At 40.6% G+C, this 18,555-nt stretch overlaps 1 protein-coding gene across 4 annotated transcripts in view; it reads right to left on the bottom strand.

The window, feature by feature from the left end:
• Window positions 1-18,555, bottom strand: part of XIAP (X-linked inhibitor of apoptosis) — a 45,131-nt gene that overhangs the window by 14,645 nt on the left and 11,931 nt on the right. For 3 of the 4 annotated variants that reach the window (XM_047843696.1, XM_047843698.1, XM_047843697.1), the window contains 2 exons: window positions 1,879-2,787; window positions 729-828 (listed from right to left, as the gene is read on the bottom strand). In XM_047843696.1, the coding sequence (XP_047699652.1) occupies window positions 729-828; window positions 1,879-2,755 (977 nt within the window). In that variant the 5' untranslated portion in view covers window positions 2,756-2,787. Of the gene's footprint in view, window positions 1-728; window positions 829-1,878; window positions 2,788-14,955; window positions 16,167-18,555 lie in introns of those variants that run through there. The other variant, XM_047843699.1, reaches the window with a different exon arrangement.

The raw sequence follows: 18,555 nt of genomic DNA, 5'->3' as shown, positions 1-18,555 counted from the left end.
ATTTAGAGGATTAACCAACTGTACATTTTGAAGGAATTCTTTAGGCTTCTAACCTTTCCTTCTAAGGCTTTTTAAAGTTAAGATTTATTTTCAAACAACTGCTCTGAAGTTTTACGTTGTACTATTTTGCAGGCCACAAATTCACATCATTTACATACGTGTGTACTTGATTTTTAAAGAAGATGGAAAAGAGACGTTTAGCGTATGTCGCTCTCATTCTAAGATGCCATTGATTATACGAAGCACGATTATTTTAAGTACCACCACTGCCAATTCAATTATGACCCACCTCCAGATGTGTCCTCATTTCAGAAATCTGCAAATGTGAATAACTGTGTGTGTTAGAATCACTGAGATAGAGTAAAATCGGCTAGGGGATGTCATGGGTTCTTAAGGAAACTCCTTGACAGCAAGGGCTCTACTGCCCATCATGAAAGAGCCTACCTCCAACAACAACAAAACCATATATTCCTAATCTGGCATTTAGAAACAGAATTATCTGAATGCCAGAGATACAATATACAAGCAATGAGTGCTTTCTCTGGTCACCAGAGAAGGCTTAGGACTTTTTTTTCCCCTATAAAGTAGGTGACCCCATTTTTATAAACCTGGTGTGAATTTCAAGCCATAGTGAGGGCAAAAATAGTTGAGGTGAAAAGTTATTCAAGATTTTCCTACTGCAAAGTGTCTAACTTGCCTGTTCCTGAATAAGCATTTAAATACCTTACCCTGGATACCACTTAGCATGTTGTTCCCAAGGGTCTTCACTGGGCTTCCAATCAGTTAGCCCTCCTCCGCAGTGAAAGCATTTTACTTTATCACCTTCCCCTAAGAAAAGACACAAGTAAAAAAATACATGTGTTTGTGCAATTAAAAGCTAACGCAAAAATACTCCTTTTAACGCTGAAATTAACCATTTCTAAATACATGAAAGCCTCACGGCTTCAAAGAAGACATTCAAATTCACATCTAAGTAATAGACATGGTTGTTTGAGGAGGAAACAGACACTAAATTCACTGAATTAATCTGAGGTATTTTACAGAAGACAAAAATAAAACTGTCCAATTTTTATGTGAAAAATTACAATTGTTACCTTCTCTCTAACATGTCATTTGGGGCCATCCATACTATCTGAACTTAACAGTAAAGCTCAGCATAATGAAATTACTAGTAAGTTTCTCTACGGGTTATAGCTACGTGACACGAAATAAACCTTCATGGTTTCTGTAGGATACTATGTAAATAAAATATTGAAATAACTGAGAGTTTGTATTTTGGCACCGTTCAATCCTAAAGTAAATGGGTCAGATATATCGTGGTATAACTGAATATTCCTGGAAGGCATCACACTAATGGCCCTTCCTGACAAGTTTACAATAGTCCATTTGAGAAGTGCTTATTTGAAGCAATAAGGCATCATACAGGGCAGCTTTCAAACATATAGTCTAGACATAAAAGGCAGATACCAATTTTAATATCGGCCACGCTAAACTCTTGACGTTAACTCTTCTGTGGGGTGTAGAAAGAATGCACGTAAGATATGCACTGGGCACACAGAGTAGGTGCTCGCTCCGTTACAGTCAGCCTTGCTGTCAGACCCATTCTTGTACCATCTTTTGCAGGTCACCCTTCTCCAAACAACAATCACACGAAGGGGAAGAGAACTCACGATATGGCGGTCTCTTTCACAGAAACGGAGTGCTTACATTGCAGATTCAACGTAAGGGTTCACAGATTTGATAGTGATACAAACCATCAGGCCAGCCTACACCTAAATATTTACCAGTTCAGGGGGCTACAGCAATCGATTTACTTTTTTAGGAGCCCTGAGATAGTTGGGAAGTTATTTAACAGCCTGATTTTATAATAACGTTTACCTAAAGCATAAAATCCAGCTCTTGCAAGCTGCTCCTTGTTAACGGAGTACATCCACGTCCCAAAAGTAACGATCCGTGCTTCATAATCTGCCATGGCTGGATTTCTTGGAGCATTTGTCGAGTTTGGGAAATTCCTATCAGAACTCACAACATCAGATTCACTTCGAACATTCACATTCCGGCCCAAAACAAAGAAGCAATTAGGAAAGTGCCGCCTGTGTTCTGACCATGCACGATCGCAAGGTTCCCAATTTTTCAGTTTTCCGCCACAACAAAAGCACTGCACTTGATCCTCAATACCTGTGTAGTAGAGTCCAGCGCTAGCTAACTCTCTTGGGGTCAGGTGGGCATAGTCTGGCCAGTTCTGAAATGACTTTAATCTAGCTTCTTCACTATACATGGCGGGGTTCCTCGGGTATATGGTGTCTGATATATCTACGACCTGTCCAGTTCTCAAAAGATAGTCTGCGTGAGTCTCAGATGGCCTGTCTACAACAAAATGATTTCTGTTTCCCAGATAGCTTTCAGCTTTATACTGACCATTTTGGATACCAGGGTTTGTAGGTTGCGCAGCATGATTTTCAAAATAAAAGCCATTGATAAATCTGCAATTTGGGGATACTTTCCTGTGTCGTCCAACTGCTGAGTCTCCATATTGCCATCTATCTACTGCTGCGTGGCAGCTGAAGCAGCGCACAGTGTCTCCTTCGCCGGTATATAGAAAACCCGCTCGTGCCAGCGTTGATGCCGAGACAGGACTATTACTTGGAAAATTAGCGAAAGTCTTTAATCTATTAAACTCTTCTACAAAGTCTTCATCCTTACTGAGATCTGCAGGTACACAAGGTTTAGATGCTTCAAAACTGTTAAAAGTCATCTTCTCCTGAAAATAGGACTTGTCCACCCTTCCTAAAAAGAGAACATTACATGAAGAAATCCAAAATGTGAGACGCAGCCAATATAATTTTGATATCAGAAGCTAATTAACTACTGATGACATAAAAGTAATCATACAATCTCTAAGAAATATTCTAATTCTAAATATTAGAGTTCTACATTACCACATGATTCAAGTTACAAAGTAAAAACCTGCATTTTTTGTTTTTTAGAGGAAAGTAATATTTAAGTAGGTAGAACTATTCATTTTTAATTGCTTATTTTGCATAAATATGGAAACTATGTGATGCAGAATATATTAACATTATTAACCATGTAAAACCATTAATTAGGAAAAACAGAAAAGCATAAAATATGCAGATTCTTAAACTCCCTGCATAATTGTTATAATGAATCATTGTATAGTCAAGGCATCAAAGTTCAGTTTTAACAATTAAAAAAACTGTGTATGTTCAGAATGTTAATGAACTAATTTTTAATATTTCTTTACTTCCCTGCAGAGCAAAAGATACCTGAGTTTTATGCACGGTATTGATTCCAATACGTCCTTTAGGAGCATCAAATGTTTCTAGGGGCGCCTGGATGACTTAGTCACTTAAGCGTCCGACTCCAGCTCAGGACATAATCTCACAGATCATGAGTTCAAGCCCTCCGTCAGGCTCTGTACTGACAGCTCGGAGCCTGGAGCCTGCAGCCTGCTTCGGATTCTGTGTCTCCCTCTCTCTCTGCCCCTCCCCCGCTCATGCTGTCTGTCTCAAAAATAAAACATTAAAAAAAGTTTAAAGAAAGGAATATCAAATGTTTCTGATTTTCATGCATATGAAAATGGACTCTCGTAGTCCATTTTTTGTTGGAATTAGATCATTTCAGATGTATGTATTACTGCCCTCTAGAGGGCAGCTCCAGAGAGATTCTGAGTATGTGTAGACCTTAACTGCAGTTACTTTTGCTATCAACTTCCCATGGTCAAGAAACAATCTGTTCAAATGGAAGACAAGTACTAGTGTAGCCTCATTAAAGTTGCCAAATTATAGCTGTGTAACATTTAACCCAGAAAAAATTCTAAAAAGAACTAGCTGGGTTATGAGAAGGGTGGCCAGATGATTTAGCCTCCAAACCTGGACACTCTGAAACTGAAAAATGATGTTACTAATAATTACACTGGGACAACAGGCATAAATCAGGGTTGCCCCAAGCAAACCTGGTTCTCCGGAATCTTGCACCCTTCCTAATACTGTGCTCAGTATATGCTTGGCAAAAAAAATTTAAAAAAGGACACAGTAATTTTTTTTAAGTTTATTTATTTTGACAGACAGCAAGAGAGCATACGCGTGCAAGGCAGCGGGCAGAGAGAGGAAAGAGAGGGAGAAACCCAAGCAGGCTCCATGCTGTCAGCACAGAGCCTGACACGGGGCTCAAACTCACGGAACCATGAGATCATGACCTGAGCCGAAATCCAGGGAAGGACATTTAACTGCCTGAGCCACCCAGGCGCCCTGGGACACGGTAATTCTGTCTCTACCATGTATGTGCATTAATGGATTTCTTGGGAAGAATTAACAGCCCTGGCATTATGTTGGCACTACATGTCTCGGAACATCATCTCAGAGTCATGTTGAACACAAGGCTTCTGTCTTGCAGGCTGGCAATAAACTTCAGTCTCTCTTGGCCTTGTCAATTTACAATGGTATTAACTCCTACATATGCAAGAGCTCAGATATATCTGCAAGGAACAATTTTTGGAAGATAGTCTCCATGATTTTTCATTATTGTTTCCCAGATGTCTGAAAACATTTTGACACTAGCTTTAAGACCCCTCGTTGAATCAGAATAAGCTGGATGACAAAAATCAAGATTCAAAGAAACCAAAGCTGGCTGATACGCTGAGATGAAATTTAACAGGGATATTAAACATTACATTCTGACTTTAAAAATCTGTTGCACAGCTAAAGGAAAATGGAAACTTGGTTTGGAAAGAAGTCACGTGAAAGCAACTCTCTAGATTAAAATCTTGGGATTTTAGTTAATTAAAAATTCATTTTGAGGGGTGCCTGTTTGGCTCAGTCAGTACAGCATGTGACTCTTGATCTCAGGGTCGTGAGTTCAAGCCCCATGTTGGGCACAGAGCTTATGTCAGAAAATAGAAATTCATTATATGAGCCAACATTACATGGTTGCTAAAAAAAAAAACACAAAAAAAAACCCAAAAACAAAACAAAACTTAAAGCAACTCCAGGCTGCATTAATGTCCAGAAGTGCAACATCAACACAAGGATGAACGGTTATAACAATCAACAGCAGTACAGAATGGACTGGGTTGCCTTGTAGATTCCTCCCATTACTGGAAGGCACAACGGCATAGACTAGGAGGCAGGACAAAACATTTCTAAGTCTATAATGACCCTGAAGAATTAATGCTCAATATAATCCAAAACATAGGAAAATTACCTTCTCTGAGGTGGTAAGTTTTATTTCTCAGGTCAATCAAAATAGACAGAAATGTAAAATCAAGGATCTATTCTCATTTTGAGATAGTGGACATCTTGTATGGTTCAAGTAGTCACCCCATTTCAGATAATATTAGATACAACTCCATCGTTCAATACCAGCAGGAGAATCTGTTTGAAGCTTTCAAGTGGAGACCTCATCTTACCAGGGGTTATTTCCATGCTAATAGTTTAGATTTCACTGTTTTGAAAAGCAGATATTTATTCAGAAACACCCAATTGAGCACTACATATACATTATCAGAGTGTGAGCTTTTGTTGCAGGGTGAGAAAGCAGAATTACTAAAGAGGTTAAGAGTGAAAGGGAGAAAAATGACTGACAAAAGACAGAAACCTTGGGTTTGGAGGAAGGCACCAAACGAAAGGGATGAGAGAGGATTTTTTTTTTTTTTAAAAGAAGGATTTAAATGGAATGAAGGTGGGAGAGATGATATTCAGAAAATGAGTATATATAGCACAGGAATTGTGAATAGAGAAGAAAATGGGGTATGAATACTGGAGAAGGGTGACCAAAAGGCTTTGGATGTAAACAGGTCTTAATACAATAAAGTATGCGGAGATAATTTAAGGCTTCTTTGTGAAAGCGAGCTTAGGCTTTGTATTAGGGAAGCAGAAAGGTAAGAAGGCACAGAGGGAAAGATGTGAAAGCAAGCTGTCAAGGACTTGCAAATTTGTCTAGTTTAAGAACTTCTAAACCTCTGAGTCAATGACCTGGAATAGGCATGAGAACAGTGTTGCAAGTTTACAATGTTATAATGTTATTAAACGTCCAACTCTGGATTTCAGCTCAGGTCATGATCTCATGGTCATGAGATGCAGCCCCGTGTTGAGCTCCACACTGAGCATGGAGCCTGCTAAAGATTCTCTCTCTGCCTCTGGCTCTGCCCCTCCCCTGCTCACATACTTTCTCAAACAAAAAAGTTACTAAAATAAATAGCAACAGGAAGTAGATTAGTGGTTGCTAGAGCTGGGGGAGGAGGGGAATGAGGAGTAAATACACGTGGTTACTGGGTTTCTTTTTGGAGTAACGAAATATTCTGAATTAGACTGTAGTGACGGTTGCACAACTCTGCGAATACACTAAAACCCACTGAACTGTACACTTTAAAATTAAGTTTATGGTAGGTGAGATGTATCCTGATAATGCTGTTTAAATGCTAGTTTGGTAATAGTATACACTTTGGAGCATCAGAGGTGATTTTCAGGCTAAAACAAAGGGACCCTTGCTAACGAAATTACTTTTTTATATGGAAACCTAGATGTTACAATACATTTTCGGAACTAGGCAGAGGCCTAAATCACTTCTATTTGAAGTGGTTACATATTTAACCTGTTACAAAGATCCCAGTTAATTTTTCTTTCAATTACATTCTTTAAATTCTATCGTGAAGTCTGATTCTTACCTCTTTTGATACTCTGAGGACCTCAATTCTTACGTTCACAATATTTTCTTAATGTCGTTCTTCTGTTGCAAATTGTTGTAAATCATCTTCTGAAGTGCATTTTTTTCTAACTTCTAGGAAATCAAACCAATTGGCTGTTTTTAGGAGCCAATTAGCTTCTTTCCACATTGTGAAGCACTGAAGCTATGTTCCTGAATTATGAAATTCTGTGTTTTTTTAACACTGGGGTTTATTCATCTTACAGTTTATTTATAAACTAATTCCAAATAGGTATAACTGCACTGACTCTGGTAATACAGAAGACTCTAATTCTTCGTTTCTTCACATTGCAAAACATTCCTTTTGTTGTACACACACACACACACACACACACGTGTGTGTGTGCTTTGGAACTCTTTTAATGTATTCAAGTAGTGTGAATTCTTTTGAATATAAGATACACATAGGTTAAAAGATTTTTATACACAGGACAGACTTGTGCACTTTTTATACAAAGATTTTGGATCTTCTTAAGTGGGATTGTTCCAGGAACACTGGCTACACTTTGGGAGAAAGTTGTATTTATCATGGACAGGTAGAGTTTATCCGTATTATTTTCATTAGGCTATTTATTTCTCACACGTCCACTTAGAACAGTTAAGAGTAAGGCTGCCAACTTTCATTCTCTGCCTGAATTCTTTGGTATTTATCATTGTACGATGTGCACAAGCACTACAGTATGCATGTATATAGAAATTTTAAATTTTTTCAACGTTTATTTATTTTTGGGACAGAGAGAGACAGAGCATGAATGGGGGAGGGGCAGAGAGAGAGGGAGACACAGAATCGGAAACAGGCTCCAGGCTCTGAGCCATCAGCCCAGAGCCTGACGCGGGGCTCGAACCCACGGACCGCGAGATCGTGACCTGGCTGAAGTCGGACGCTTAACCGACTGCGCCACCCAGGCGCCCCTATAGAAATTAAGAATATTATGAAGTACATAACTCCCCTATACTTTACGGATAATTCCCCAAAAGCTATTTATTATTTTTTTATTTTTTAAATTAAGTAATCTCTGTGCCCAATGTGGGGCTCGAACTCATGACCCCGAGATCATGAGAGTCATGTGCTCTACTGACTGAGCCATCCAGGAACCCCTATTAATTCTATGGTAGGGCTACTATGGATGCCTTTAGAACGTTTGTATGCTATTAAAACAATGGAAGAATCAAATGACTCCATTCTGAGGGACAGATTCTCTAGATGGTTAAAAAAAAAAAAAAGATGAAATAAAGTCCTGATTAATTGGGGGAAAAAAAACCCTCTAATGTTCAAGCAATAGAAAAAAAATCCTATGCAGAAGTATTTTTTGTGAGATTTAATATCAGAACACTACTCAGAAATGTATTTAAGTATTAAACTTTCTTTTTATTTTTTTACTAAAAAATGCTTTTATTTTTAAAGTTTATTTACTTATTTCGACAGAGAACTCAATGAATGGGGAAGGTCAGAGAGATAGACATAGACATAGACATAGACGTAGACATAGAGAGAATCCCAAGCAGGCTCCACACTGTCAGTGCAGAGCCCAATATGGGGCTCAATCTCACGAATCATGAGACCAGGACCTGAGCCGTAATCAAGAGTCAGACACTTAACCAACTGAGCCACCCAGAGCTCCTAAGTATTGAGCTTTCTATTGCCTTACTTGAAACAAAAATTAAAAGTAATTTTTTTTAAAAGCTGTTTGGGGGATACCTGGGTGGCACAGTCCATTACACAGCCATCTCTTGATTTCTGCCTAGGTCATGATCTTGCAGTTCATGGGATTGAATCCTGCATTGGGCTTTGTGTGCTGACAGTGCACAGCCTGCTTGGGATTCTCGCTCTCCCTTTCTCTCTGCCCCTCCCCCACTCATGCTCTCTCACTCTGTCAAAATGAAGTTAAAAAAAAAGTTGTCTGGTAGTCAATTATTACTGCTTAGGCAATTTTTAAATAAATAATAGGTTTTTTGTTGGCCCATTTTAATGTTTATTTATTTTTGAGAGAGACAGACAGAGCATGAGTGGGGTGCGAGCAGAGAGAGAGGGAGACACAGAACCCGAAGCAGGCTCTGGGCTCTGAGCTGCCAGCACAGAGACTGACGCGGGGCTCAAATTCCCGAACCGTGAGCTCATGACTTGAGCCGAAGTGGGACACTCAACCGACTGAGCCACGCAGGCGCCCCCTGCTTAGGCAATGTTTTAAAAATGTACTCCATAATATCATGAGTTTCAGTTATCACAGCATCTTAGAAAACGTAAGTAAGCAGTTTCATATGTGTACCAGACACTGATGAAAGTAATTTTGACTCTGCACAAATTTATTTAAGATGGCTAACTAGGAAATGGTCTCTGATGACTGAAAATTAACTACTATAAATATCCATTACAATTTTTTGTTAGTTTTAATTTTATTTTAGAGAGAGAGAGAAAACGGCAGGGGAGAGAGGCAGAAGGGGAAGGGGGGGAGAGAGAGAGGGAGGGAGGGAGAGGGAGGGAGGGTGGGGGAGGGGGGAGGGAGGGAGAGAGAGAGAATGAATGAATCCTAAGCAGGCTCCACACTCGGCATGAAGCCCAACATGGAGCTCAATCCCACAACCTCTGGATCATGGCCTGAGCTGAAACCAAGAGTCGGGCACTTAACTGACTGAGCCACCCAGCCGCCCCCACCCCCCGCCCCCATTAAAAATTTTTAAGTCAAAATGGTACCTGAATGACAAATCACCATTCTTAACAAATAAGTAGCAAAACCCTTCATGGTTTTATTTTTGTTTTTGTTTTTACCAAGCTCATAGATCTCTACGATCTATGTTTCACTCTTCCGGTGTCTGTAAGAAATTTATCCAGTCACTACTGGCTCACTTAATGAACTACACCTTTTTTTTTTTTAAATAAAAAAAAATTTTTAATGTTTATTTATTACTGAGAGACAGAGGCAGAGCCATTGAGCAGGGGAGGGACAGAGAGAGGGGGAGACACAGAATCTGAAGCAGGCTCCAGGCTCCGAGCTGTCAGCACAGAGCCTGATGTGGGACTCGAACTCACAAACTGTGAGATCATGACCTGAGCCCAAGTCGGACGCTCAACCCACTGAGCCACCCAGGCGCCCCTATAAACTATATAACTTCTTAACATTATTCCTGCAACCAAGGGCTTTGTTAACTTTTCATCATGAAGAAGCATCTAAGTAACTATACTGGGGCATAGTACAAAGGGAGCTGAGTGACTGTTACAAGTTGAATCCCGCCCCCAGGAAAGATACTTTTAAGTCCTACCCACTGGTTAAGAATGTGAATGTATTTGGAAATAGGATCTTTGCAGATGTAACTGAGTGAAGAGAGGCTCATTAGGGTGGGCCCTCATCCAATATGACTGAAGTCTTTTCAAGAAGGGAAGAAACACGACCACAGAGGCAGGTGGGGAAGCCGGCCACGCCAAGATGGAGGCTGAGGCCGGAGTGCTAATGCACCTGTAAGGCAAGGAGCGCCAAGGAGGAGTGGCAACTCCAAGAGCTACAACAAAGGCATGGAACAGATTCTCCCTGGAACCTTCAGAGAGAACATGGCCCTGGCAACACCCTCATTTCCAACTTGTAGCGTCCAGAACTGTGAGAAAATAAATGTCTCTTGTTTTAAGCCACTCGGTTTGTGGTACCTTGTTATGGCAGCCCTAAGAAAAGCTAATACGATGATGTTAAAAATACGAACCAGAATTATGTAAGCAACATAATCCTATTAGTTCCCACTGCAGTACTATCATGCTGGCTGAAACACATTATGTAATTAAATAAAGGCATCTGTTTAAAACTCAGAACACGCATGTTTCTAGAATCTCATCTATGACATCTTTACTGATTCTTCCACTCAAAATCCCTCTACGTAATTTGCTGATGATCCAAGTTGTACTAGAACAAGATTTAGTAATTTCTGCATGTTTGTCCAACCTTCTTTTAAAAGTTTATCGATTTATTTTGAGAGAGAGAGAGAGAGAGAGAGAGAGAGAGAGAGAGTGCAAGCAGGAGAAGGGTGGAGAGAGAGGATCCCAAGCAGGCGCTGTGCCACCAGAGCAGAGCCTGACATGGCGCGGGGGGGACCTTGAACTCATGAACTATGAGATCATGAACTAATCCAAAACCAAGAGTCACTTAACCAACTGAGCCACCCAGGCACCCATGCACGCGTGTTTGGATGTGTGTGTATGTATGTTGTCAGCATGAAGGTCCTCTTGGGCAAGGACCGTGTCTTATCACGTCTGTATTCTCAATGCCTAAAACAACGCACAACATGCAGCAGTACTTAATAAATGTTGGGCAAAAGAATGAATGCTGCACCACTTCTATCACACTACTGCTGTCATTGTGCTGCACTGCCCTGGACACTTGAGATCACCGTGAGCACTAAAAACTGTTAGTATTTGCCTCGGAAATTGTTAATATATGCCTAGGAAATGTGACCAAAATAGTCAATACGTGTATACCATGCAAACGGTATCATTCTTCAGTAATAAAAACCTATCCTAAAATCACATTTTAGGGGCATCAGGCTGGCTCAGTAAAAGGAGCATGTGAATCCTGATCTCCGGGCATGAGTTTGAGCCCCACCTTGGGTGTAGAGATTACTTAAATAAAAACTTAATGGGGCGCCTGGGTGGCGCAGTTGGTTAAGCGTCCGACTTCAGCCAGGTCACGATCTCGCGGTCCGTGAGTTCGAGCCCCGCGTCAGGCTCTGGGCTGATGGCCCAGAGCCTGGAGCCTGTTTCCGATTCTGTGTCTCCCTCTCTCTCTGCCCCTCCCCCGTTCATGCTCTGTCTCTCTCTGTCCCAAAAATAAATAAACGTTGAAAAAAAAAAATTTAAAAAAAAAAAAAAACTTAAAAAAAACCCACATTTCAAAAATATTATAGGATTCACAAGCATTTTCATAGTAACACAATCAAAATTTTATATGTGCTAATCATAAGACATCATAATTTTATTTTTTTAAATTTGTTTTACATTTATTTATTTTTAAGAGAGAGAGAGAGAGAGAGAGAGCGAGCGAGCACACAAGTGGTGGAGGTGCAGAGAGAGAGGAGACACAGAATCTGAAGCAGGCTCCAGGCTCCAAGCTGTCAGCACAGAGCCCTATGTGGGGCTCAAACTCACAAACCATGAGATCAGACATCATTATAATTTTAAGTTTATCTTAAGATTCTTTCTCATTACATGCAGAAATATTACAAATTTTTCTCATCAGTTGCCTCTCCCCATAGGGATCTTGTCAAATAAGCAACATTCTCCCTGACCCAACTGAGGTCAATCCATCTTTTAATCACCTTAAGTATTAGCCAGTTATTTCCATGCTTAGAATTAGCATTTTGACTTACAAAGTTGTAGTATTTATGTAAACGTAGCATAATATTAAGAAGCTGAGGGGCACCTGGGTGGCTCAGTTGGTTAAGTGTTGGACTCTTGATTTGGGCTCAGGTCACGATCTCACAATTCGTGGGATCAAGTCCCATGTCAGGCTCTCCATGAGCCTACTTGAGATTCTCTCTCCTTCTCTCTCTGCCCCTCCCCTGCTTGCACTCTCTCAAAATAAATAAATAAAACATTTAATTAAAAAAACCCTGGTATGTATGTATGTGTGTGTGTGTGTGTGTGTGTGTATATATATATATATATATATATTTTTTTTTTTTTTTTTTTTAATTTGAGAGAGAGAGAGAGAGAGACCAACCATGAACAGGGGAAAGGGGCAGAGGAGAGAGAATCTCAAGCAGGCTCCAGGCTCAGCACAGAGCCCAAGGCAGAGCTTGATCCAATGACCCTGGAATTATGATCTGAGCAGAAATCAAGAGTCAGACGCTCAACTGGACTGAGCCACCCAGGTGCCCCAAGAAGCTGAATTTAAAAAAATGATACACCCTGAACAAAAAGGGTGTATCATTTTTTTAATTCAGCTTTTATCCTATATTTACATACAAATTCAAATTTCAGTCAAATTGTTCATTTACAGTAGTGAGGTTCAGGGGCACCTGGGTGGCTCAGTTGGTTAAGTGTCTGACTTTGGCTCAAGTCATAATCTCACAGTTCATGAGTTCAAGGGCCACATCAGGCTCTGTGTTGACACCTCAGAGGCTGGAGCTTGCTTCACGTTCTGTGTCTCCTTCTCTCTCTGCCCCTCGCCCACTCACACTCTGTCCTCTCTCTCTCAAAAATAATAAACATTAAAGAGATTATAGTAGTGAAGTTCTTCTAACCATAAGCATATTTTCTTTTAACTTTAAATGGGCAATAAAATATTTTTGAGATTACATTCAAGCAAATCAAAAGTTCATTCCCTAAAATTAAGTATTAGAGCCATTCAAATAACTAAATGGCATTAATGAGCACTTGGCTCATAAGCTCAGTTAATAAGATAAACTTATGAATACTGCTATATACAATTCTTGATCATGAAACCTACTTCTGTAAACATCCACAAGGGCATGCTGAGAACCAATAAAGAGAATATCAATTACACGTTCCACACTTAATTTACAAAGTCATGGTAATACTCAAATTTGAGCAAAGACCTCCAATCTTTGCCTAATTATTTATAATAATTTACTCCACAGGTACAGTTTGCTCAAAATGGACACACAGTAAGGTATTCCCTCATTTTTTTAAACAAATTATGCAACTGTGCTCCCCAAAATGTTCTGCATGAAGAATACACAGGTTTGGGGCTCAAAAATTCACTTAAGATCATAAAAAGGCTCAAGATCATTATTATTACTATTATTGCCTCTTCCATTTCACTGAAAACTGTTCAGACCATAAGACGATTTACAGTGCTTGCTAAACAGTAGCCTTTGATTAAAAAACAAACCATCTACAGTCCAAACTATAGATCCATGACACAGATGAATACTATTTATGCTTATTCAGAGCCCAGATCAAACCCTTTGTTAAAATCAGAACAAGCAGAAAAAAAATTTCAAGATGGATATTCATTCAGTCTTTAATACAAACACATGTTTTCCTTTTTCAAAGCGAGGAATTAAGAAAGAATCTTACTGGGGTACCCGGGTGGCTCAGTCAGTTGAGCATCTGACTTTGGCTCAGGTCACAATCTCGTGATTTGTGAGTTCAAGCCCCACACTGGACTGACTCGCTGCTGTCAGCGCGGAGTCCACTTTGGATCCTGTCACCCTCTCTCTGCCCCTCCCCTGCTCACTCTCTCTCAAAAATAAACATTTAAAAAAAGAAATAAGTAAAATAAAAAATAAATTAAAAAAAGAATCTTACTACCCAGGCTGTGGCTTTTAGTATATCTATCCTTTCAGAACCTTTTCTGTATGCATTGGCATATGCACATTATAAATACTTCTAGAGGAAATTTATTATACGTGGTATTTTACAACTTGCTTCTTTTTCCATTTAATAATATATCCTAAGCATCTTCCTACATCAATCTTTATCTTGATTAAAACACTATTTTAAATGGATGACCAGTACAAATCCATATTTCTGAACATTATGTTTACATGCATATTTTAAAAGAGAGACAATACACAACATGATCAAACAATGCAAGAAGTCATCTCATTCATGCCACCCCTTACCTTAAACCTCTGGTTCCCCTTGAAGGGTTTCAGAACAAGCCTTCCCAAAATGTGCCACTTTGGCATGTGGATTACTTTAAGCTGAAGTCAATCAAGGCCCAAAGACCCAGGAAAAGCTTTTACCTCCCCCTTAACTGCCTGAAGGAATTTAGATAGAGGGCTTGGTCCAGGAAGAGAACTATCATCAGAGATCACTACAAAGAATATGGGCTAGGTGTGGTTAAGCTGGGGGAGGTTCTGCAGGGCCTGTAGATCAAATTCCTCTGGGTCTCCCTGTCTCTGGAGGCCAGGCAAATATTTATCAAACATTTGTTCTTCTCATCTTCTTGTAAACTGTCTTCCTCCCCTTTGAAGTCCCAGACCCCTACCCCTTTCCCTTATCTCAAGATGGCAAGTAAGCCTCAACCACCTGACTGCCTGTGGATCTCATATTCTTATGTGGCTTCTGTATGGACTCAGATTTGCTCTTCTCCTGTTAGTCTGTCTTATATCAATTTCCTAGCCAAAGCACCTAGAAAAGTAGAAGAAACAAATTTCCTCCCAAACAGCTGGGTGAGCCAGGCAGGAGCAACTGTACTGGCTGATTACTGCTTGCTCCGAGGCTGCGGCAGCTGAGAAATTCTGGCACCTCTGATAAATGTGGCAGAAGGTAGGAATTCTTACCATGTCAGTCTTCTTAATCTCTGCCTGCAGGGCCCAGTGGAAATGAGAGTAGTGAGAGTCCTTTCTTTCCTTTTCTAAATTTAGATCAGTAGGAAAAAATATTTGTGGAACTAGTTCCTTGGGTCCAGCAACTCTGGTAAAGATCTGAGCACTCCTGATTTTTATTGGTCTTTTTCCTCCCAGAGAGGGTCACTGTTTTTGTCTCTGTTGTGTTGTCATAAGAAGGAAGGCCATGGGGTAGAACGCAGGCATAGGCCCTAGAAGCCTGCTGTTTGAGCCGGCCTCACTGATTGGTGAGTTCATGGTTCTCACCAGACCGGTGTCTGTTTAGACAAACTTTGCTGTGGGTTAATGAACACATGAGGTAAACGCTGTTGCTAAGAAACATCCTGGAAGCCAAAGCCACAAAATTGGAGGGCATGGGTCAAGTATTTAAGAACTGTTACAGCACTGGCCACCTAATCCAAAGTCTCCTGTGTTAGGATAAGTTGGTCACAGAACAGGTTAGATTTACACTAGGTCACTCGCCAACCTCAAAAAAAATTCCATGCCAGGTACTCTGTAAATCACATGATCCCCAACCCAGTGGCACACCCCTCTTAAGTATTAGTTTGGCTCCAAGAGACCCAAGGCTTAGCTAAAGCTGTTAATATACATATACAAAAAGCTAGATGAGGTTTTCCTTTTGTCTTGTTCTATGTCTTGAGAGGTTGAGAACATGCTCCCTTGTCTCTGCCAGCCAGAAGATGCATGTTCCAGTATGCATCTTGGTGACCAGTCAAATAGACAGGGTTCTGAGTCACAAGCAGCACTCTTTTCATCTGACTGTGCCAGCTCTCAGGGGAGTCTGTTATGAGGGGTCCCAGTCCATAAGGGGCTTTTGTCATCTCAACCTCTGTTGTTTTGTTAGTGCTGGAAAAGCCCGGTTCTAGTAGTGCCTGCCGGGTGTCAGATTAGTGGGTCTGGGACTGGAGGTGTCTCGTGTTCTTGTGGGAAAACAGAGATGCTGTTTTCACCACACCATTCTTACAGCCTATAACAACAAAGGGCTTTACTTTCTCAAACAATCTTTGGGAGTGAACTTTCTGGATTTTGTATGGCCTGAATCTTTTACTCTCTCGTGGGATGCCTCTTGCATCCTTGGTTAAGCCATAAAAAGGCTTCCTGATTTGAATGGCTATGGACATTAATAGATGCTACTCGTCAATGGCTAGATGATGGATCTTCTGAAATGAAAAGGTTCTATAGTTGAAAAAAGAATTCTTAGAGAGCTCTCATCCTAAACAATTGTCTTAATGGTACCTATGGGAAGACCAAATTAAAAAGTAGATACAAAGATGGGGCACCTGGGTGGCTCAGTCGGTTGAGCGTCCGACTTCGGCTCAGGTCAGGATCTCACAGCTCGTGAGTTCAAGCCCCGCGTCAGGCTCTGTGCTGACAGCTCGGAGCCTGGAGCCTGCTTCAGATTCTGTGCCTCCCTCTCTCTCTGCCCCAACCCACTTGCATTCTGTCTCTCTCTCTCTCTCTCTCAAAAATAAACATTAAAAAAAATTTTAAAGTAGATACAAAGAAACAGAAGAGCTAGCCTTAAGAGACTCCCTTAACAAAATGAAAAGAATGGAAATTAGACTTCGTACAAAAATTAAAGTCCCTAACATAAACTCCATTTCATAAAATCTGGCCCATCTCCTCAGCAAATTCCTTTAGCCCCCAAAGCTCCTTCACTTTCCCCAGAAAATCCCTTAAAACACCTAGCTGCTTGCTTCAGCTTCCCTTTCCCCACAAGATTTGCAGGGAGCACTCCAGCATGATCTCTAAGCCCAGGGTAGACAGGTTACTCATGTAAATACTAAAAGTCAGAAAATAAATTTCACAGAAACACCCAGGATGGACAATATGGCTCAGACATAAGGCTTATTTGGCTGGGTTCTATAATCAGGCTCCTCCAGCTTCCTGCCTTCCTGTGCAGTCCCAAAGAAGTCATGTTCCCCAGACAGGAGCAGATCTTTTCAATTATAAAGTCCTTTTACCTCTACTTTCAGAGGAGCCTACCACATTTAAAGAGGAATTAAAAAGACTAATGGCCATTTACAATCCCACACGTGGGGACCCTGTTTGGCCGCTAAGGGGTGTTCTTCCCACCAATGATTATGCAGACAAGCCAGACCACCCCCCTGAAAACCTCCCCACTTTGGATTTCTACTAGGCCCTCCTACAAATATCAACTAAAGGCGAAGTTCAGGGGCAGAAAGGGAGGCTTTTCCCCTTAAGGTGAGTCTGAGGTTCAACTGTACACTCAGAAAGAAGGCCTGTATGTAGACTTCACAAAGGCATATTGCATTAAACCCTGAAAATGCTTGTTTATCTGCCTAAAAACTGACAAGATATTTAAAAGATTTTTTCAGGGGCACCTGGCTGGCTCAGTCACTAGAGCATGGGACTCTTGATCTCAGGGTTGTGAGTTCAAGCCACATGTTGGGCACAGAGCTCACTTTTACAAAAGTTACATATATGGGGGAGGGACAGGGAGGGAGGGAGAGACATGGAGACAGGGAGAGACATAGAGACAGAGAGAGACAACACACAGCTCTGTGGTTGGAGACTAGCCAGATTGGAAGCTGATATTCAGAGCCTGACAAGAACTTTTTTTTTTTTTTTTTTTGGTCTCCTCCCCTAAGTAAAAGTAAAACTATGTACCCAGAGGGAAAGAAAAATCTTCTAAAGCCCTTGTAAAAGGATTTATGGGTGGATCAACCTACGAGGCCATTTAAGTTGCAACCCAATTCTTTGAGGGATTGAGAGCAATTGTCCTTATCTTACAAATCTTTGCAGAACTAGAAATGCAACTCTAGAGGCAATTCAAAGTTCTGCCTATTCCTTTTAACCCATCCCAAATCCTCCCCTATTTATCTCACAAGGCTTGTAAATATTGGCCTTAGGAAACTGAACTCTTTCTCGGAGGAACTTGTACTCTTTCCCAGTGCCTTTGAGATTTAAGGGTAAATTCTTATCTAGACTATCCCCAATTTCACATGAAAAAAAAAAGAGAAAGAGAACTTTTCAAAATACAACTGCTAAAAAGGTACTAGAAAGGCACAACTGCTAAAAATTTTAAAACAAAAACTCTAAGGTCTATACTTGCGTCTGTCTGTATGTTTGTGTGTTGTAGATGGGAGGCATCTTCTACGTCCGGATGATATTACTAAAGTTAATGTGTACAAGAGTTCTGTTTCATTGGCTTAAAATTCAGTGCTTATAAACAAAATACTACTTAGGTTCTCAGAAATATAACAGAAGGTAACCCAAATGCCTCTCAGGTTCATGTGATCTGGAAAAATACTCAGTACTGAAGCCAGTTGAAGTTCATTAGTCTAAAACAGCCATGTCTTGGGGAGCCTCGGTGGCTCAGTTGGTTAAGTGTCCAACTTTGGCTCAGGTCATGATCTCGCGCTTTGTGAGTTTGAGCCCTGCATCGGGCTCTGTGCTGACAACTTAGTCTGGAGCCTGCTTCGGATTCTGTGTCTCCCTCTCTCCCTCTGTCCTTCCCCCACTCACGCTGTCTCCCTCAAAAATAAATAAAAACTAAACAAAAAAAAAAAC

Source organism: Prionailurus viverrinus, chromosome X, assembly GCF_022837055.1.
Source record: "Prionailurus viverrinus isolate Anna chromosome X, UM_Priviv_1.0, whole genome shotgun sequence".
NCBI classification, from domain to species: Eukaryota; Metazoa; Chordata; class Mammalia; order Carnivora; family Felidae; genus Prionailurus; species Prionailurus viverrinus.
Note: the sequence above shows the minus strand (reverse complement) of the source record. Positions and strands in the feature narration are given on the sequence as shown.